The sequence below is a fragment of the Acomys russatus genome, chromosome 13 (genome assembly GCF_903995435.1).
Source record: "Acomys russatus chromosome 13, mAcoRus1.1, whole genome shotgun sequence".
In the NCBI taxonomy this organism is placed as follows: domain Eukaryota; kingdom Metazoa; phylum Chordata; class Mammalia; order Rodentia; family Muridae; genus Acomys; species Acomys russatus.
Genome location: NC_067149.1, coordinates 54,001,341 through 54,022,731, shown reverse-complemented (window position 1 = coordinate 54,022,731; position 21,391 = coordinate 54,001,341). Strand labels below are relative to the sequence as shown.

Sequence of the window (21,391 nt, the reverse complement as noted above, 5' to 3'; positions counted from 1 at the left end):
TGAATCAGGCGCCTTCTGTATGTAGTTCACCAACTGCACACTGTTAGGGATTTATTGTGAATTTAGATGAGGAAGCTGGGTAACTTTTAAAGAACGCGGAAGTGGCTGATTGTTCGTCACATGCACCCTTCCTACATAGAAAGCCAAGGCAGGCAGCTGGGGCTCAGGAAGAAAGAGCTTGTCGTGGGACCTGAGGAGTGACGTAGATACTCCAGCAAAGTTTGAGCAGAGTGTCATCGCTGCCCCTGTTTGTTCTCTGCCCTTTCTGGAGAGGGGAGGAGAGGGTAAGCAAGAATACTGTGAGTCCATTGTATCCTGGGACAGCTCAGCAGGCCGGCACCTTGCCTGCAGGAAAACTGAAGCCTACAGGGGTGAAGTGATTTGTCCACAGGCAGAACCTTGCCTCAGACCTGAGTCTTCTGGCCCTACCTCCTGTGCCCTTCCCTCTGCTCTCCACTGCCTCTCCAGAAATCCATCAATTCTATGATCTGACTTCCTTTGCCCACCTGGATCTGCCAGGCTCCCCGTGATGTCTGTCAGTGGCTGAGCTTAAATCAAGCCACAGCCGGAAGGTAAGTTCACTGAATGGTTCAAGGCACAGTTGGTGCGGATGCTGAGTGTGCATGCATGTGTGTCTTACAGGGCCACCGTAGGGCTTTGACGTCTCTGTTGGGGAGGGGCTGTGTGTGGTAAGGAGTGTACTGGGTTTTTGGCAACATGGAACTGGTGGCGAAGCTATGGGATGTAGAGCCATGGCCTCTGATCTGTCAGCCCCTCCTGCCCAAAGAAAGGGGTGCAGATGTGGGAAGTTAATTACTCAATTAATTCTAACAGCTCAGGCAGCTTCTGCTCAGGAGATGATCTGCTGATGGGATGCGGAAACTGCTCATTTGCTAATTCTAGTAACTGACAGAAGATGGAAACGTCAGAGGTTGGGAGGCAGGAGTGCAGTTAGTGCGCCCTCAGGGACCTTAGAACGCCAACAACCTTGTTGAAGGGGTCTCTTACCAACCTCTGCCTTTCTTCCTGTGATTTCCTGTTCCTTAGCATTTGCATTAGCACAGTTGGTTGGATTACATCCATCCCTCTATCCCTCCTTCCATCCATCATCCATCCATCCATCTGTCTGTCTGTCCAACCATCCATGCATCCATTGGCTTACTGAGTAGCGGCACATGACGAGGCTGTGGTAGGAGCTGAAGGAGACTTGTGGTGTCCTGTTCTCCGCAGCTGACAGTCCACCTGCAGTTTGTGCCCTCTTGCGCTGTCTAGGCAATCCATTTACCCAGGGGCCGTGCAGAAGGAGCTGTGTGTTGTGGCCACAAGGAGGATCTTTAATTGGGTCATCAGCTTGAGGAACCTCCAGGCCCCGGGACAGAGGGCTGATTGAAGCTGAGAATTGGGGCAGGTTGGTCGGGAACTTAGTGAAATGATATGATCATCTCTGAGACTGGAATGGCCAGGGTGGAGCTGAATTAGAGGCAGAAGGAGAAGAATCAGAGCAGCGTGGCAGGATTGTGGAGTGGCAGGTTACGTAATAGCCCCAGTCAGGAAGTAGAGAGGTGGGGCTGGAATCAGACACGGCCCTGTGTCTCCCAGCTAGGCTCCATCTCCCAAAGGCTCCAGTCTTCCAAAACCAATACCACCAGCTGAGGATCCATTGTTCAAGCCCATGAGTCCTTGGAGGACTTTTCATGCCCAAACCATGATGCAGTGTCACTTTAGAGGCATTTAAAATGTCTTGAGGCTGCTTTGGTCTTCTGTGCAAACCCCTACAGAAGAGGGGTTGAGGGATAACAGTGAGAAACTCCTGCCCCAGCATCTGTAGCAGGAGAATGTTTTCTTGAGTTCGTGGCACACCCCCTGTATTTGTAGGGAAAGGAAGAGCCAGTAAGAGCCAGTCGCCTAAGACAGCCGTCTAAGCCACAACCCTTAAATGGTAGCACATTTTAGAATCCCCTGGAAAGTTTATTAACAGAGCGGCTGTGTCAGGGTCCAGCCTCCAGATAGTCCAACTTAGCAGAGCAGCACGGGCCAGGAATTTGCATGCTGCTTCTGACTCGCAGCTTCTAAAAGAGGAGGCTTGGGAAGCACAGAGAAACTGCTTAGAAAGCACACTGCGTTGTGCAGAGTGTTGGGCCAGGACTCTGAGGAAGTGGGTGCTGACCAGTAGGTGTTTGGCCTCAAGTCTTTCAGGCCTTTCAGACTGTGAGGGATGGTGTCTGCTGCTGTTACCTCCTGGTACCCTGTGAAGGTCATGCCAGTAAACCGCCTCTGACCACATACATTTTCCCATATGCATAGCTGCTGTCACTGCTTATAAAATGTTGTCTGTTTAGAAGAGTCTGTCCACAGAGGTTGAAGCCAAGGAGAGGAAGGGAGAATGCTGTTCCCTCAGCCCAGAAAGTGAGTCTATTTCTTTAAGGTGTGGGTGGGTACTTCTGGCTTGAGGTAGACGGTGACAGGGAGCCAGGTCCCAGAGCTCCCTAATTACAGCACCTGCTGGCTAGCTCTTCTCTCAGTGGTGCTGATGCTGCTTAAACGGTGCAATTAGAGTTGTAGGATGCTGTTGGTGGCCCTGGGCCTGCGTGACCTGTCCCGCCCTGGGTGATTTTGCTGATGTCCTGAAGTGTGAGGCTGGATTGGTGCTAGCCCATGTCCAACGCGCCTGCTTTTTCCTTCTCTTCCCAAGGCAGCATCCAGTCACACAGATATTGTTTGGTGGTATAAAGGTTGGAATATGGCCGCCATGTGTTACAGAGGGATGATGTCATTGGAGTTGTGTGGAGGTTCACTGGGTGGGGGGGGGGGTTGTTGCTAGACTCCATCCGTTCCTTGGTTCTATGGTCTTTGTTCTTAGCTTTCGTGTCCATTGAGGTCAGAGGACATGCTACCAAACATGACAATGACAAAGCCTATCTCTAGACTTTGGCTTTAGCTTTAGGACGTATGTAGATGTCACCAACACTTCTTTGCTGAGTGAAGCAGTCTGACTAGCGCAGTAGTGGGAGGGGCTCCGTGGTGGGGGACGGTGAGGAGTCTTTCTCAGATAGCATAGAATTCATCCCTTGGGGCTGTTTTACTGTCTGACTCTTGTTATCAGGACAAGGGTGCTGTGCTAGCTTTGGGCGGGGCTAGGAGTCCTTTTTGCTGTGTAGCCTGGGGTCACGTTCAGAAATGGAATCTGGATGTGCCTAAGACCGGCCCTGACTCATGTTCCTATGACCTGTAGGTTGGAAGGTGTGGCTGGGGGTTTCTGGTCTCTGTACCGAGGGCTGGTGAAAGGGGGTAGATGGCCAGGCCCCGCTGCCTAACTCCCAAGTCAGCCGTCTCAGTGAGCTAGTTTATCTATCTCTCACCCGGGCAGGCCGCCTGCTGTGGTTACGTGCTACAGCTGGGCGTGCAGAACTTAAAATAGCAGTATGAGCTGTCCGCCTTGCATGTGGGGAGCCTGCCTGAGGCATGATGGGGCAGCCGCTTGGCCCTAACCACTGGGGTAGAGAGCATTTGGGGGGTTTCTTGGCTCAGAGTAGGAGATGGGGTAACGAAGTGGCTGGAGGCATGTAACTGGTGTCTAGGGGTGCAGAGGGCTTGTCTTCCCTGGACCTTTTAAGGAACACCTCAATCGTGACCTCAGGTCTCCCACGGCAGCTCAGAGGCCTTCAGTTTTGGTATCTTGCTTGGCCTTCTCCCCTGCGCTTTCTGCTGTTCAGGGTTAGCTATGTAGAGCCCCATTATAGCCTAAATGAACAGAGCAAGTAAAGGTCAGAGTTGGGACAGGGGACACCTGTGCTAGGTTCCAGTGGCAGGGCCAAGGCATCCGGGGTCTCTCCTGGGCAGGCGATAAACTGGGGAGGTGCTTCCTCATCCTAGCTGCCTCCTCTAAGCAAATCAAGATGGTACCTAAGAGAAACCACCTCCAGCCCTCCCTGCCTTCATTCACTCAGGCAGAAAAATGTTCAGGACACACCCACCACATGTGGAGCTCCGTTCTTGGCTGTGGAACTATGGCGATGAGTGAGACAGACATAATAAATCCCTGCCCTTCTAAAGGGCATTTCTAGTGGGTGGCGGCATCATAAACAATCTATGTAGTTAAAAACGTAAGTTCCGTTGTGTTTGGGCAGTAAGTGGAATGGAGAAAGCAGAACGCGGTGAGAGTGTTGGCGGGGAGGTCCTGGAGGAGACATCTGAGTGACGGTTAAGCAGGCAGGGGAGTTCACCGTGTGGAGATCCCGAGGAACGAATGCTCAGGTGTAGTGAGCACCTAGGATGAAGAGGCTGAAGTAAGAGAAGAGAGTGGGTAGTGTGGCTAGAGTCGGGGTGGGGAGAGTGAGTGATCCTGTAAGACTTTCATCTTTTACTCTGGGAGCCATGGGAAGGCATAGGGCTTTACACAGAGCACTGATTGGGTCTGCTTCATGGGACAGGATCACTGCACTTGTCTTTCTGGGGAGGACTCAGCAGACCAAGGAAGCTCCCCTCCCTCCTTTTAGGCCACAAACCCCAACCACGGAGACTGTCTGTGTGAGGAGGGCCCCGCTCGGCATGGGTTTCTACTCCCTGCCTTTGAGTTTCTTTCAGAGGGAAGAGAGTGGGTTTGTTACAGTTGGCCAAAGTCCGCATACTCTGCCAACTGAGAGTCGTAGTAAGTAATCAGAGAATTTGCCAGCTGGTGTTAAACGATGGGTTGTTTGCAATTGGCCATGGTGGCCATTGGTAAGCATTGTGGACCAGGGCTTCCCCCCATGGGCTGCTGGGTAAGCACTTAGTAGTCTATTGCTGTTTTATTATCTCCACTCTGCTGGACCGTGGTTTTGGAGGGCAGGGCCCGCCTTTGCTTTCATTTGGCAAAGCGTCTGTGTTCATGGTCTGTGAAGTGTGAAAGGGCATAGGGAGCAATGGCTGGAGGTGCTGAAGGTGGTGGTCGGGCAAGCAGCGGTACGCCTCCCAGGGTAGGCAGGCCATGCGTGTCCCACGAGGTTTCAGTGGATGTGGAAATTTCATGATTGTCCTGACTGGGGAATCCTAATGGAGGCTTGCTTTTTGTTTTTTTAAATCCAGCTTCTTTTCCTTTCCTTTGTCCCCATGTGTGTGCAGGGTGTGAAGTGTGCCTCAGTCCGCGCCGGCCTCGTACACAAAAGCAGAGCCTAGCGCTGGGCTCAGTTAAAGCTGCCAGGTCTGTTTTAGAAGTCAAGAGACGTCGGTTTCCCCCAAGTTTCTGAACTGATTTCTCATTTAGAACTTGGAACACGTCCCCTGCTTTTATCTTGCAGGGGTCTGGTGTGAGCATCCGATAGGATCAGAAGTACGAAAGTCCCTCACAAAGAGCTGGTCCCAGGAAGCGTTTCTTTTGCTTATGCTATCTCTGCTCTGCAACTCCCCCTCCTCTGTCTTCCTCCTGCTAGGATGTCATGCCAGCCCCGGCTCAAGCCACTTTTCTTTGTCTGCCTTCTTCTCCTCTGAGCAGGGCCCACCCCCCACCCCCCAGCACTTATAGTTGTACATTCTCAGTCCACTTATTCTGTTCTTCCCAAGACACAGACGGAGCAAAGACATTCCCTGGTGACACCGTAGTGGTGAGTCCAGGATGGGCACTGTATGGATGCTGAGGAACTCTTTAGCGACCAGTTAACTCGTGTGGTCTCCTTTGTTTTTGGCAAACTCCTATGACATGTGCCAGTCAGCCAGAGCGTGAGTGTGAATGGCTGTCCAGAGGACAGTGCTTTCTAGTAGATAAAGAGATTTCCCAGATCACCTGCCCCTCATAATCACACCTTCTCCATTTCATGGATGAGAAAATAGAAGTGTGCCCATTCATTCATTCATTCACTCACTCACTCACTCACTCATTCATTCATTCATCAATCACATGCCCTGAGCTCAGAAAACTGCTAGTCTCCTGCCTGGGTAGCCTGGGATAGAACTAGGGCCCTGAGACTTTTGTATGGCCCCCGGTCTCAGTGTGTTTGCTTCAAGCGCATCTCTTCAGGATGCAGGTGGGGTGGGGTGGGGGTAGACCATGCCCTTTCAGAAAGATGGATAGGGCAAGGCTTTACTCCTGTGCAGGCTTGGGGATTAGGAGGAGAGGGGTGGCTCCTTAATGCCTGTCCTTGCTCAGTCCAGCCAAGCATGGGTGTGGCTGGCATTTGCTCTGGCAGCAGGCGGGGAGGGGAGGAGCAGATGTGCCCTGGCTCTCAGTCTGGCTAGGATATTAGAAGCACCTCTTGAGGCTGAGCTTGAGGGCCGAGAATTACATGGGCACCTGGACACACTGAGGCTCACAGGGTCCAGGATGGGCGTTTGACCTCTGTTATGGTTTCTGGAGATGGCTGAATCTGGAGGGTGACTATAGATGGATGATCTTCAGCAGGGAGGACAGGTGGCGGGGATCCACTGAGGTAAAGACACACCAGCCAGGCAGTGGAAGTGTCAAACATGTGTGATGACTCTACCTTGTAGCAATAATGTTTAACGCATGGAAGGGTGAATAAGGAGGAGACCTGGTAGCAGAGAGCCCAGGTAGGAGCTGGCAGGCAGAGGGCAGTAACAGGGAGGGAGCTTGTGTCAGGGAATGCGTGTGTGTCACTGTCTTCAGGGTGGTGTGTGTGTACAGAATGTGCATTCTGGACCTGGGCTGAGAAAGTGTGGCATAATGGGTCATACACATCCAGTTTGATTGGGTGACAATGGGAATGAACTTCTGTTGACTCAATCTATCTACAACTTTGGAAAGACTTCCTAGAGCTGCTAGAGGTTTGGGAGGCCAGATGGCCGAGGAAAGGGGCGGCTTACGGCAATTTTCACCTCAAGTATCTTCACATGAGGAAAGATGTTTGGAGGGTTTGGGGGGCCACTGGGTGCTTTCAGAATGACCTTCTAGCTGGAGACATCTTCAGTGTCTTGAACCAGCCTGAAGAAGGAGGACAGAAGGAGCCAGGTGGGAGCACCTGCTTATGCCTTGCTTCTTATAGTGACCCTGGAGGTTCTGAGACCCTAAGGTGCCTTGTGCCCTGTGAAATTTGTGAGTCGTCAGACATCCAGCAGGGAGACCTACTCTTAGGAACACCGTCCCTCTGTCAGTGGAGACGAAACACACACGACTACCTCTGATGGGCTCTGAGCTGGCTGGACATCTGAGTACATCTTCATCTTAACTGTAGAGCATGGCTAAGTGCTGTTTCTGCTCCGTCTCCCCCAGGTGACTCCAGCACCAGCCCTGTGGCCTCCAGGCACAGTGGAAGGAGACAGGGACAAGGGATAGCAGACAGTAGCTCCTAAAGTCAGCATGAGGGTCCTGGCTTTAAGGCCAGCTTGCTGGGTCAGAGAGCACTATCCAAGCCTGCAAGTCTGTGTCCTCTGTGGAGTGGTTTAGGAATATTATATTTGCTGGGTCAGTAAATTTCCACTGGAGCACAGCAATAAACCTCAGGCTTCATCATACTTGCCTGTGTCGTGCCGTCTGCCTTATCTCATCCTCCCGAAGCCACCTGCCCTCCTCGATAAGTACTAATAACAAATGCTTGCTTTCTTTTCCCTCTGCTTCCTGGGACTGAATGGCCCGGTATCGCCACGTGTGGGGCTGCAGGCCCATATGCCTGTCCAATATAAGTGCCTCAGGCACCAGGCTTTTCTAGGGAGGTGATTGGCCTGAGGAAGAAAGAAGGGTCTGGCTGGGGACTCTCTTGAGAAAATGTCTCAAGGGGCTGAATGCTTGTGGGGACAGAGAGGATGCTGGCCCTCAGCAGGTCACAGCCTGGGAGGGGTAGGCGAGCCCAGGTAACACTGTAGCTCATTAACTCTAAAGTTAAACTCTCTGCTCATGGACACATGGCCGTGGCCATACTGTTGCCCACTGGACTGTGGGTATGAGCAAGTCAGACTCCCAAGGAAATGAGGTTACAAATAAGGGAGCAGCTGGGAGGAGAGGAAGGGGGTGATTGGTTGGGACTGTAGTCCAGGAAAAGTGTGGGATGGAGTTGATGACAGGAGGAGAGGGGATATGCGGAGTCTTGCTGCCCTCGTGGCCTCCCGTGCTCCAATCTCATCTTCCTTTCAGGTCTATTCTTGTTCGTTTTAGTCTCAGCTAGCATGTGGCAGCCAGCACATGGAGTGCACTGCACCTCTGCTCCATGCCCACTTTGCCCAACTGCATCTCCTCCCAGGATGCTCTGCTGCTTGCCTATCCCTTATCTTCTTCCAAATTGTAAGCGCTGGCATCAGAGCTCAAAGATCCATAGAGAATCTGCCAGTCCAGCACCCATGGGTTATAGTTGAGGAACTGGTAACCAGCACCCTGAGCCTCTTGTCACTGACTGGGCAGTGGAAAGCTCCCACAGACTCTCTCCTATACATGCCCTCCTTTGTGCTTTTGTGAATTTGTTTCATCAGTAAATTCTAGGCTGGGCCTGTGGGTCAGCCGTAGTGCTGGGTACTGGGTATGCAACAATGAGAAAGATCAGGCTCTGCTGCTCAAGGCATTGTGATCTAGTGGGAGAGAACCAGCCAGGAAATTGTCACTTGGAGAAACACATACTTTCAAACTGTGATGAATACTGTGGGAGAAACAGGCAAATTGTACTCTGAGACTATAATGGTGGGGAGGGAGCTTAGCAGCCACAGGTAGGGAACCCAGAAAGCCAGAAGAGAGATCTTTGTGAAGGATCCCAGAGACTTACTGAGGAGGAGTGGAGTTGGGGAATGCATAGTGGGGGGTGGCCAAGCAGAGGGAACAGCATGCCCAGAGAGGAGAAGAGAGCTTGGAGTGTTTGCTGAAGCCTGCAGGGTGGGAGAGAGTGGCTGGGAATGGCCTGGAGAGGCAGGCAGGATCCACTGGGCTGGACCTTTAAGGCTTTTTAAAAACTCAGAGACGAGGTCTCATACAACCCAGACTGCCTCAGACTCTCTATGTAGCCAAGGCTGGCTTTGAACTCCTGATCCTTCTGTCTCCATCTCCCAAGCCCTGGGATTACAAATGTGCATCACCATGCCTGCCTCTTCAAGGTTCTTTTAAGAATTTGGATCATGTGCCAGGCAGTGGTGGCGCACACCTTTAATCCCAGCACTCGGGAGGCAGAGGCAGGTGGATCGCTGTGAGTTCGAGGCCAGCCTGGTCTACAAAGTGAGTCCAGAACAGCCAAGGCAACACAGAGAAACCCTGTCTTGAAAAACAAAACAAAACAAAACAAGAATTTGGATCATGCTACAGTAGCAAACATGTTTGTACATATGTATCTGCACACACGGGCACATGATTAGAATGTAAATGGGCACGAGACATCACCACAGGTGTTAAAGCAGAGAGGCTTTTGGTAAGATGATGTGCCTGCAGTTGGGCTGTGGAGGTTGCTGGGGCTTGTGCAGCCCCCCACCCCACCCCCGGGTGAGCAATGAGGTAGCATGGGTCAGGCAGTGTTTGCAGCATCCTATGAGGTGGAGAGAGACACTGTGGTAGGGTTTAGGGTTGGTCTGGAGCAGGTGACATATGGAGTCTAGGATGAGGGTGAGGGTTCTGGATTAGACCATGTGCTAGACATCCAGGCCATTTATCAAGAAGGGAAGTGCTGGGTAAGTCAGCCTCCTTGGGGAATGTAAACTCCAAGACGCCCCTGACAGCCACATGGGGACAGTGGGCAAGAGGAGTCTTGTCTGTGTGCTTGGGACTCAGACGACAGGTGAAGACCAAGCGAGCACCCAGGTGTCATCAGCTGTCAGAGGAGGCACTGGCGTTCTCAGTCATAGGACATTGCATGTTGGTGGTGGGGTGTCTTTTTTTCTCTGTTCAACCCTGCCCTAACCAGACAGGGATGGGGGCTCTGTTTACTATAGTTTTATTTCTGTTGATCATGATCATGGTACTCCAGAGTGCTGGACGTTTTTCTGTGGCCCAGACTCTGTGCTTTGTGTATTGCAATTATATTCCTCACCTCGGGTGTCTGATTTTACCTGCAGCTTGGAAAGTATGCGTTGTTGTCTCATTGTACAGCTGGAGACATAGAGACACAGGGCAGCTGGGTGCTCATGATAGAGTGTTCAGATTTACCAAGGCCCAAAGCCCAGAGGCTCCACATGGCTGTTTCATAGACCTGCTTCCTGTACTTGCCTATGAAAACAGCTAAGCCTTCTCCAGAACCCGTCCAGGTGTCTCAGTCCCTAAAGATGTCTAGTGTGAGTTGGCTTCAGGGGATGAGGTTGACTTTGTGACAGTCCCTGTAACTGTGTGGCTCTGCATGGTTGGAAGCCATATTTCAGTACTTCTGGCTAGATCAGGAGTGAACTGGTTGTGGTCCCGTTTCTTAGAATCGTAGGTGACTGAGTCAGCTAGAGGTACTGCATGCTTCCCTGTCGTGGGGTCCTTGTGTATGTCCAAGGGTCTCTGACTCATTAGACTTCCTCAGCAACCACGCTTCCAGCACATGTTGACTGCAGGCCAGAAGTGGCTTTGCTCTTGAGTTTTGAAATCTGGCATGTAACACTGTGGCATTCACATGAGCTCTTGGGACTGAGCTGCAGGCAGCAGTGTCCCTGTCTGTGCTCCCCTGGGAGCCCCTCCACCAGGTTCTATATACCCAGCACAGGCAGGGGGTCAGTGCTGGTATCCCCCCCCCGCCTCCCCACCTCTGGACTCATCTTCCAGAATGGCTCTGTGGACAAGAGGTTAGCTTGTTACCTGTTTATCCATCCATTCAGGGCCATGTCATATATTGGGGCAATGGCTGTGAGCACATCAGTTAACATCATGGCATTTGTCCCCCATCACTTGCTGGGTGTTTCCTGGACTGCCTCATCAGAGTCTGATGTCCTCAGGTGGCCTCCCTTCCAGGAACAATTCCATAGATTTTGGCTTGGGTCCCATCCTTTGGTGAACGAACTTGGAGCTCAAGTGTCCAGCTTGGGCATGATAGCCTTCCTTTTTTTTTTTCTTCCAAGTAGCTACTAGGTGCATATGTGTAATGACCAGGATGTAACCATGTAACTGCGGTTGTGTTTTAGAAGCCCACAGACCAGAGCAAAGGCAGGTAGGTCATTACAATGTAAACAGAGTGCTAAGAGGGAGAGAGGAGCAGCTCTCTAGAAGCGGCGCCTTGCCCCATTTCTAATGTCCTAAACAATTAATTCATCCCTTCTTAGCACTATGAGCCCTCCCACGGGGACAAACCTTACTTGTTTTCCTTTTTAGTTTTAGGAACCATACACAAACACACAAAAAAATAAAGAAGTATCTTTAATATCTTTCCCTCCCTCTTCCTCCCTTTCCCTCACCCCCTATTTCCGCTTCCTCCCCCTTCACCAGTATAGCCCAGGGTGGCCTAGAACTCAGTCCTGCCCTAGTCTCCCAAGAGCTGAGCTAACTGGAGTAGTGTGTGCCTAGCTTCATTTAGCGCCCCACTTTCCACCTCTTCATAGTTCTTGTCATCCTCCATTTCAAATCCATGCTCCAGCTGTTCTGCTTCCTTAGCAAATAGGAGCATGGCCTCTTCACTGTTTCCCGCCTACTGAATTTTCATGTAGACCTCTGGCAGGTGGGCCCCTGCTAGGGACCACTCAGGCGTTCCTGAGGAGTTCGCTCAGCAATGAAAGCGTTCCTTCTATAGCCAAAGAAGATCCCAAATTGGGAGTTTAGAACCTGGGGCGAGTAACTTCTTTCTACAAGGGTTGACCAGCTGGCTCGTTCCTATTCACTGCAAGGCCCCACCACCTTGGTCTCCCCTAAACTGGTGTCATGTAAAATGCTGCAACACACTGTCGCATACAGCAGTGACAGCTTGGGCCAGAAGGTGTCTGGGCTGGTGAGGAAACCAGCAAAGGTTGAGCCCGTTTCACCTGCAGTTTGGTGCATTTTATAGAGGCACTGAGCACTTGGCATTTCCTAGGAAGCCCTATCTCCTGGCTGCCAGTCAGGAGAGATGTGGAATGCTGGTTTTTCACATTTACTTTTCTTGCTCTTCTTTGAGAAGTCTGTACTTGCTTTACTTCTTTCTTGAAAGAAAGAAAGAAAAGAAAGAAAGAAAGAAAGAAGGAAAAAGTAATACAGGAGGAGCCTCTTAAAAGGCAGCCAGCACCTCCAGGCTCTTCTGGACCTGTGAGGCTGGGGAGGATTGTGAGTGGCCTGAGAGAGGAGAGTCTCAGGCTTCAAATCTCAGGAGCTGAGGCAGCTTCCACTGCTGACCTCTCACCCTCTCTTCTCCCCACGCTGCCAGGCTCAGCTTCCTAGGCTCCATGCTGGCCATGGGCCTGGTTGTCTGGAAAGCTACAGAGTATAGCTTCAACTTTCACATGCCCCACAAGTAGGTTGCAAAGTACCTCTTGTTCACACCCAGGCCTGTCCCCTCACTGCTTTCTGAGTGGACCACACTCAAGACAACACCCCCTTCTGCCCCCCATCCCCATCCCCAAAGAGCCCTGGTCCAAGGCCATATGATGGGCAGCTCCCCAGTCAGCCTACCACTCTGTTGGACTTCCCTGGGTACTAGTGGGGAGGGTAGAAGGGTGGTTGCCACAGCCACATGGTGGGTTCCAGGGACCCTGGGCTTGTCCCATTCATTCTGGTCATTCATCTTGGTGTCTATGCTCTTGGTCACAGTGATCCTTCTCTCACTAATGGATGGTTTCCTCAAGGAGGCAGAGGGCAAGATGGGCACGTACTGACCATCTGCCTTTGTCTAAGATAGAGTACATACCCTCCTCCTTCCTCACTGCGTTCTTTTGCACTCTACTCTCTCCATTCTTTGTTACAGCCCTCAGGCCTTTGCTGATGACCTGTCCAGTCCAGAGCACCACACCAAGACCTGCAGACCCCACCCCTCATTCAGTATCCCTTTAGCTAATGACCTCTCCATCCCCTGAATCAGGACCTGCCATCTCAGGCTCCCTGTTGATCTTTTTTTTTTTTTTTTGTTAGACTGGAAGACTGCCAAGGGCAGCAAGTGTTTAAAAGCCAAGAGAGGATGGCATGTGGGCTTGGAAAGCACACCCAGGCCCATCGTTTTCTTTTCTGGAAAACGGAGTGGTTACCACGCGTATGTGATAGATAGGTCAGCCTGGAGATTATAAGGGCTGATGAATCGCATTTGCTCTTCTTAGTCTGATAGTGACTCAGCTGGGTGTCATAGTAAGACTTCACTGTAGCTCTGACAAGTGTGATTGAGGAGGGAGCAGGGCTGTGGCACTGGACAGCCTTCTTCTCTCGCCTGCCTATTGTCAACCTGGCTTTTTGGTCCTAAGTCCTGGAGGTATACGTTTTTTTCTAATCAGACACAACCATGGGGCAGCTCAGGGACCAGGGGAGACTGGTATGGTGCAGGTGTGAGCTAGGGAGAAGAGATGGAAAAAGATAACAAGGTAGGTAGGGGCTAGCATGAGGGTGGCTCTTGGTGACGCCTCATTCCACCAGAGATAATAACAGTACCTCTTGTGTTCAGAGCCCACCCTCTCTGACTGGTCTCACCCCCTGTTGGCTCACTTCACACTTAACACATCCGGGTGTTCCTGAACTCCACAAGGATGGACAGAAGGGATGGTGGCCAGGCAGGTGTGAACTACCAGGGGAAAGCAGCACCCCTGACTCCAGTCCAGCTGATGGACATGAAGTAATGCTGTAAGAAAGATGTGATAACCCTGCATCCTTGAGCAGTCCTGAAGAGGACAGGAGGCATTAGCTATTCTGGTCAGACTGCTTGGTAGTCCCACAGGAGCCAGCTAGACATCTGCCCCTTTTTCTGCAGACAACATCCCAGGATCATTGTGCCCAGCAGGAGAGATTCTGCTGGTGGTGGCTTCCACACTTTGCTGCTGAGCTGTCCCCCCTCCCCCCTTTTCAGAAGGGGTCCAGAAGAGTGAAAACAGTGCAGTGTCTCTAAAGCAGCTGTACCCTGGATCTAAGAGTTATCACCTCTAGGGTGGGATGGGGGGGGGCTAGTGAAGGTGGAGTGAGTCCTTTTAGTTGGAATCTCTGTCCCCCTTGCTGCACCGCCTCGGCTAGTTGTGTCCATCTGTGCTTCCTTGGTAATGAATAACTTCCCGTCCTAATGAGGTTTTTGTGCTGTCTAGAGGGCAGGCAGTAGCAATCCCATGTTTCCTCAGGGGCTACCCCTTAGGGCTCAGGACAGAGGATTGAGGGTTCCAGGGTGGACACCTCTATCCCTTGGAAGGGCATGATTAATCCATTTGGTCATCCCTCTGGAGTGTCTTCCGGAGGCGCAGAGCTCCTTGTTAGGTGCTGGGAGCCTGGTAAAACTTAGCTTCCACACTAGGGATTCCACTGCACAAAGAGAGACTCGGTCCCTGTCTCCCCCACCCCCAGCCTTCTAGTTCTTATCATTTGCAATCCGTGGTGGCCCCAGGTCAGCAATGCAGACTTCTGCACAAGCCCCGGGGAGGCTGTCTTCATTGCAGTGCAAGAGGATCAAGGGCTGTTTTGGACGTTCCCCTGGCAAGCACATTCCTTCTGTCTTTTTTTTTTTTTTTTTTTTTTTTTGACCTCAGCTTTAAGAGGTCCCGGGCTGTGACCAAGAGAGCACTGCTACCTTGCGCTACTGCTGGCATAAGCAGCGCCTCACTTTGAGCCCCTTGCCCCTTGTAGCCCACCGTCCCACTCGAGAACACGGAGGCGGGGGCTCGCGCAGCTGCAGGAGTCTTTCGGAGCCGCGTGCGCGCGCGTGCGTGCGTATACGCAGGGAGGGAGCAGGGAGGGCGGCGCGCCCCCGTGGAGGCCTGGGGGCGCTTTCCTACACCTTGCGTCTCCGCTGCGGTCCCTCTACCGGTGCGCAGTAGCCATTCTCACGTGTGCAAAAGCGTGTGTGTGTGTGTGTGTGTGTGTGTGTGTGTGTGTGTGTGTGTGGTGTGGGTGTGTGTAAAGGTACTGCTTGAGACCATGTACCCCAGGCTAGACAGGCCGGGTATTCGTAGGGGGCGGAGGCCAGCCTGGTCGTAGCTGCGATTCTTTACCTTCCAGCTTTTCTCCCCAGCCCTACACTACACTCTGGCTTCCTTGGGTCCTTGGTACCTCCAACTGTCCCCCTCTACTCACCGTCTTGCTGGGGCAAAAGAGACCAGTGCTTTCCCATGGAGGTGCTAGTTCATTCCCAGCCACTGAGCCCTTGACATTTAGAAGGGCTCTGGGCACACTGGTTTAGGCACACAGCGGACCGCTAATCCTATTAAAGATATTATGTCATTGGGGAGGGGGGTAGCTCCCCCACCGGAGCCAGGCAGGCCTTGAGCCCATTGGTCGAATGCAAAGCAGGGGGCGGGGCCCAGAGCCCGGGGAAGGGGCTTTAGGCGATTCCAGAGTCGAGAGTCAGGCCTGGGATTTCGCAGGACAAGCCCAGCGGTTGCAGCTGCGGCGGATCCCGAAGCTCTGCCCGTGGTGCACTCGGGCAGCCCAGAGCCGGCAGCGGCTCCTCAAAGTCGCGGAGCAAGGGAGGCCGGGCTCCTGCAAAGTGGTGGGGCTCCAGGCTGAGTCTGGGCTGGAAGAGGCGTGCCTGCGGAGCCTGGATCCCGGCGCCCTTCGGCCTCGAGTGCAGCGTCCGGTCGGCGGTGCAGCCGCTAGGGAAAGAGCAGTCAAATTGCTGCCTCCCCTAAGAAGCCTAGTTACGTAGGCGAGCCGACTCCAGAAGCGTGCTTATAGCAGTGCCGCAGAGCCCTCCCGGGCCAGCGGGCTAGGGCTGGGAGCGGGGCGCCGTCCCAGAGGCAAGGAACCCCAGGCAGCGGGTTGCTCCGCGAGTGCTCTTGGGTGCAGAGAGGGGGCGTGCAAAGCTCCAACAGTCCGCCCGCTCAGAACCTGTGCCCGACCGGGGTGCCCCCACCGTCCCACTCTGGGAGCGATGCCCCCCGCCCCCCGTGTCCCCCGGGAACGACTCGAGCATGGAGAAGTCGAGTAGCGAGGATTCTTCGATCCACCGGAGTCCATCTTTGGACAGCAAGGACTCAGACTTTGCCAAGCCGTCCACCTCTGGCCGCCCATTCGGCCGCGGCTTCACGGCTGGCGCCTTCTACGGCACCGCGGGTTCGCGGGGTCAGAGCCGCACGGAGGCCGGCGTTAAGACTGACAAGTACAATGCGCCCAAAGGCAGCAAGTACGTGGTGTTTTACCTGGACCTGTCCTTTGTGTTCCTCCTAGAATTTAAGAAGTGCAACATGGCCAGAGGCTGCCTCTGCTGCTTGAAGTACATGATGTTCCTCTTCAATTTGATATTCTGGGTAAGTCCTTAACGTTGAGTCTTCAGTTGCTCCCTCTCCTTGCTTTCCACACTATTCCTCCTTCTCCTCCTTTCTCTTCTGCTCTAAGGTAAGTGCTTAAAAAAAAATATCGCATCCCTCTTTTTGCATCTTCCTTTTCTCCTCTCATCCGTGGCTGAATGGAGGCTCCAACTAGTCGGTGGTCTTCCAGGAGAGACATGCTCTGCCCCTAGGAGCCTGGCAAAGTTTGCCACTGCCTCCTACCCCACGGAAGGAAAGCCACGCTGAAGTAGCTGCCTGGGGAACCTGCATCAGTGGGCGTGGGTCAGACTCTGAGCAGCTCTGCCCTATGGTGGTGGGAGACACCGTGAGCATGGTTTCTGAGTTTCTTCCATTGCCTCTCAGTGCAGAACAGTCTGGAGCATTGTGGGAGTGGGATGGGGGTGTGGAGGTCACAGTCTCCTGCTCATTGAGGTGGCTCCCAGGAAAAGGAGGAGGCAATAACATGGGATGGGGGACTGGCTGCCGCTTTTGGCCACACTTTCCCAGGCTCTGGGATGAGAAGGGACAAAGGGAGACAGGCAGTGATGCCCCCTGTCTTTGATGAGAGATGAGAAACTGTCTATGGATAGACCGGCTTGGAAATTCCCCCTGCCTCACATGTGACACTGGTGACTGTTTGTTCACAGGAAGTACTAGTTACACAAACTGGATGCAAACTTCTTAAAATTCTTACCGGGTCCTTTCACCCTTACTACTGCCTGTGCCTTTTTTTCACCAGAGCTCAGACTAGTCAGCACAGATGTTTGGCTCAGCCCCAGGCTCTGTCCTGGCCACTGGTTGGAGGCTGCCATGCATGGTCCAGGAGGAGCTTGGGGGCAGGAGAAAGACATCCTCAGTGAGGCTGGGTGGCAGTGGTGTGCATCTTCTGCGTAGTGACCTACTTTAAGAAAAACTTTTGTGCGTGCGCGTGCACATGTGTGTGTGTGTGTGTGTGTGTGTGTGTGTGTGTGTGTGTGTATAGGGGGCAACATTTCTGGAGAAGTGAAAGCTCTGAGCTTGGAAGGAAGAAGAGCGTGTCTTATCTTCCTTCCATTCTTCATTAGATTCTTGTGTGACCTTGAGTGGCTCACTGTGCCCCTTAAGATTGGGGCCTCGTCCGCAGACCAGGCCGTTAAGAAGGCTTCATGATTCTTGCTGGCTTAGCTACGTGGTACCCTGAGGGTCAGGGGGGCACCTGAGTGCATCAGTTTCCTTTCCTGAGAGACTAGCCTGAGATGAGGTGGGTTCCTCTAGATGTTTCCATAGTTGGAGGTGGGGGCTGGGACTGGGTCTGGGGAAGGGAGGTGTAGGGGAGGGGGCGCTATGATGATTAGTGTCACCTGTCATGCGGTTGGAGTTTTAGGAAAGCTGGGGCAGTTATTCTGATTCTCTTTCTGGTGACGAGAGCCATTGGAATGTTAAGAATGACAATGTCACTGTCTTGTGGGCCAGTGCCTTCTGCTCTTTCCATTCCTTTGCCAGGTTCTGTGGCAGCCAAGCCCTTGTGTGTGTTTCTCTAGTGTCTTGGTCCACATGGATGCCATCGTTTTTATTGTTGACTGCAACCTTCTTCCTCTTTCATTTTTTCCCGTACCTTTTTGATTTGCCCCACACTGCACACATATTAACTATATGAAGACTCTGGGCAAAGTAGATGTTTAGTACCTTTTGACCAATGACTCTCACTTAGCAGCGTGGGCTCTTGGCCACCTTCACCCCGCCGCCTGCTGGCCTCTGTTGGTATAACAGCTTGTGATGCCTTCAGAATGTTGGAAGCTTGGTGTTGGGCAGGAGACCTATTAGCAGGCCAGGGTCTGTCTGTGTCATGAACATAGCAGGGACCTGTAATATGTTTGTAAGCAACCAAATGAATTTCAGGAGTGAACCGCAGCATGGAGTTACGTGGCTGGGAACCCCAAGTCCCAAGTTATGGGGAAGAGAAGCTGCCAATAATAAAGGCCGTTCTAGCCCCTTAAGCCATTGTGTGAGGAGTGATTCTGTCTTTTCTACAAGCGTGGCAGCAGTTCCAGTCGAAGCGGTTTGTTGATGTGTGTGCTTGCCCTTTCTAGTGTGTAGTTAGAAGCTGGAGATCTTACTGCCTGGTCCTAATTAGAACTCCTCCCTGGCAAGCATTTGTACTATCCCACTCCCTGACTTTCTAATTTCTTAGTATTTTCTGAATTCCTGTGACAAACTACAAGCTAGGGTGAGTTGAGTTTCGAAGACACATTTTCTTTTTTAATGCCACTACCAGATGAGATGCTGAAACAGGATGCAGATTTTTAGGAAAGATGGAGGATCTGGCAGAAGAGGAATGGGTGGCTGCTTATGTGTTTGCCAGTGCTTTCTGGAACTCGGAGGGATCTGGGGATGGTGGGTCACCGTACTGTACTCAGGTGAGGAATTCTTCCAGGCAGGTGCTTCTTAGCGTGATATAGGGGTGGAGCAAAAGAAGGAGCTAAATGAGGGGAGACCATGTGGTAGCGTGGCTGCGCATGGTGCTTGGGAGGCCTCTGCTGCTCTCATGCACACTGCGTGGGGGAACACAGGAGGAAACGAAGCCGGTGGCATAGGGAGGGTCAGACTCAGCCTACTGACATCAGAAGTTAGAGTGATGTAGCCATCACCTGTTTTAGTGTCACGGCCCAGAGAGGCTTTTTCTGAGGACTAGGGTTGAATTTGACTTTATAGTCGATAGAGTATTTTTCATGGATCCAGAGCCCATGAGGTAGGCACAGTGCCACACCCCCTATATGATGGAGCCTCTGGAGGAGGCTGGGTTCAGTGTGGTTCGGGTGGGCTCACACTGCAGCAGCTGCCCCCGCGCCAGCCCCCCTGGCCCCCCGCCCCCTCCCCCCAACACCCCCCACCACGCTGATGGTTTCCTCACCACTGGGTGGAGCTTTGAGTGCAGTGGTATTGGTGACATCACCAGGGGTAGGACGGAGGTGGGGCTGTGCTGTTTGCCCTCCTCCTTCTTACTAAGAAAGGGGCAGGTGCCTCCCAGACTGCTGGGTGCTTGCCTGCTGGTGGGGGTCCAGGTCTGTTCCTGGCATACTGGCTTCAGCAGACAGTTCTAGCCTGGTAGGCGGCCCAGTGCACCATGGGAGCCAGGGGCACCCAGGAGGACTGCTTTTCTGGGGACCTGACATAGATGGAGAGAATTAAGGAGGGGGATTTGTGGCATTCCCTATCTTGGTTCCTTTTATACACACACACACACACACACACACACACACACACACACACACACACACACACACACACACCCTGATTCTCAGGACCACAGATACGTCTGGTTTCTTAATGGACAGAAATAGGAGGTCTGCAGTCTACAAAAGCTTTAGCCCATCTACCTCTGGATCCTCTCCAGGGTGTCTGGGAGAATATTCCAGATTGAGATTAAGTGAATATTCATTCCTGAAGGGCTTTTGCCAATAAGGAAAGGAGTCAGGCACAGAAGGGATCCGTGTGTGCTGAGGCCACATGGCCTTTTCTCTGGCCAGCAAAGCCTGATCCCAGCCCAATTCTTCCCAGCCTGAATCCAGTTGAGTACAGTTGCTTTCTGAGATGGAGGGGCCTGATAAATCTCCTTGAAGGGCAGGCCCCTCTTGTTTGCTGTCTTTGGGTGTGGTTGGCCAGGGCAGACCTCTCTACTGCCTCAGCTGCACATGTTCCATACTGGCATGGCCATGCCTTAAGTGCCTCTGTGGGCTCTGGACTAAGTAAGGTCTGTATACAGTGAATCTGTGCTATAGAGAATTTGTCGGGTACCTTCTGGTTTCAGATTGGGACTTGGCCTTACCTGATCCTTCCATGCAGGAGATTCACGTAAAGCAGGCAGCATAGGGAGAGACAGGCATTTCCCATAGTGCTTGGGAGTGAGGGCTGACTCCCCAAGAGACTGCTATAAGCAGATCTTTTGGAGTTTGGGTGGGGTCATGTCTGGCTGCTGGGGTCAAACAGCAAGATTGAAGGGCCTGGCAGGTAGCCTGAGAGACCCCTGGAACGTGGCCGTGAAAGAATGCCAGCCCTCTGTTCATTTCCAACGCATTAAAAATTAAACTTCCTGGTCTTAATATCTATTTTTAAATCATGTCAGAGCCAGAAATTGCTGTCAATCAAGAGGGAGGAGGAGGGGAGAGAGAAAAAAAGTCCCAAATGAAATAGAAAGAACTGCTGGGACCTCCAGTCTTCTCCTGCCTGGCCAGGCCTGGCCCCAGGGAACACAGCAAACACGGCCAGCCTCTCCCCTCTAACACTCCGGCTGCTCCCACCTCCTGCGCTTGGCTGCCCTTGGCTGAACTTGGCAGCAGGCTTTCTATGGCTTAGTAGGGTATTGGGTCCCAGTTGAGTCCATTCACTCACTCCACAAGTATTTGCTGAATGCCCGCTCCATGCGCAGGAGCCTCCAGCTGGTAAGGACAGGGCAGATCAGTTTTCTCAGGCCAGGAAGTCACGGAATCAAGAGGTCATCTGTCCTCTCCTGTGTGCAGCACTTGAACCCAGGGCTGCCAAGGGTGGGATCTATGGAGATGGGGACCGCCTCCTTCCCCATCATTTTAGGGTGGGCAGCTACAGGCCCCAGCATCCTGGCTTGACTTGGCCTTTGCTCTCCCTGCCCCCTCATGGCTATACTTGAGTTCCCCTTCACTGAGATGCTTCTCATATCAGAAAGAAAAAGAAGTTACAAAGAGCTCCGGGCTCCTCTTCATCCCCGTTAGTTTGTAAAACACACTCAGTGAAACATGTAGGTTTTCTGTTTTCTTCTACTAAAAGGACAGGTAGATGCCCAGTGGCTTGTGTGTGCAGCGTGAATTTATTGAACACTTGCTGTAAGCCATTGTGTTAAGTGGCTCAGAGTTCCATGGAGTCAGACACACATATGAAGACAGTAGGTACTCAATAAAGCTACTTAATAGAGCAGTGTGGCTTAGTAGAGACCAACTACAAAGATCCTAAAGCTGACCAAGTTGCACTTGGGTTTTGAGGCATGGATAGGAGCTAGGTGGTCAGGTGAGACTGGGATCCAGGCGAAGGAGAAAGGGTGATAGACTCTTCAGTGACCACCATAACAGGTCTTTCTGTGTCACTTGGCGGTGAGCTGTTGTAGTGAATAATCTGGCTTTAGAGCCAGGCTCTTGTTTTCCCTCCCAGTGCTGCTCCCCCT

The 21,391-nt window shown here is 52.4% G+C and overlaps 1 protein-coding gene across 4 annotated transcripts in view; it reads left to right on the top strand.

Moving 5' to 3' along the window:
* The window catches only part of Tspan9 (tetraspanin 9), a 179,629-nt gene that overhangs the window by 92,688 nt on the left and 65,550 nt on the right, over positions 1-21,391 (top strand). For 3 of the 4 annotated variants that reach the window (XM_051155434.1, XM_051155435.1, XM_051155436.1), the window contains one exon: positions 16,121-16,200. In XM_051155434.1, the coding sequence (XP_051011391.1) occupies positions 16,138-16,200 (63 nt within the window). In that variant the 5' untranslated portion in view covers positions 16,121-16,137. Of the gene's footprint in view, positions 1-15,268; positions 16,201-21,391 lie in introns of those variants that run through there. The other variant, XM_051155433.1, reaches the window with a different exon arrangement.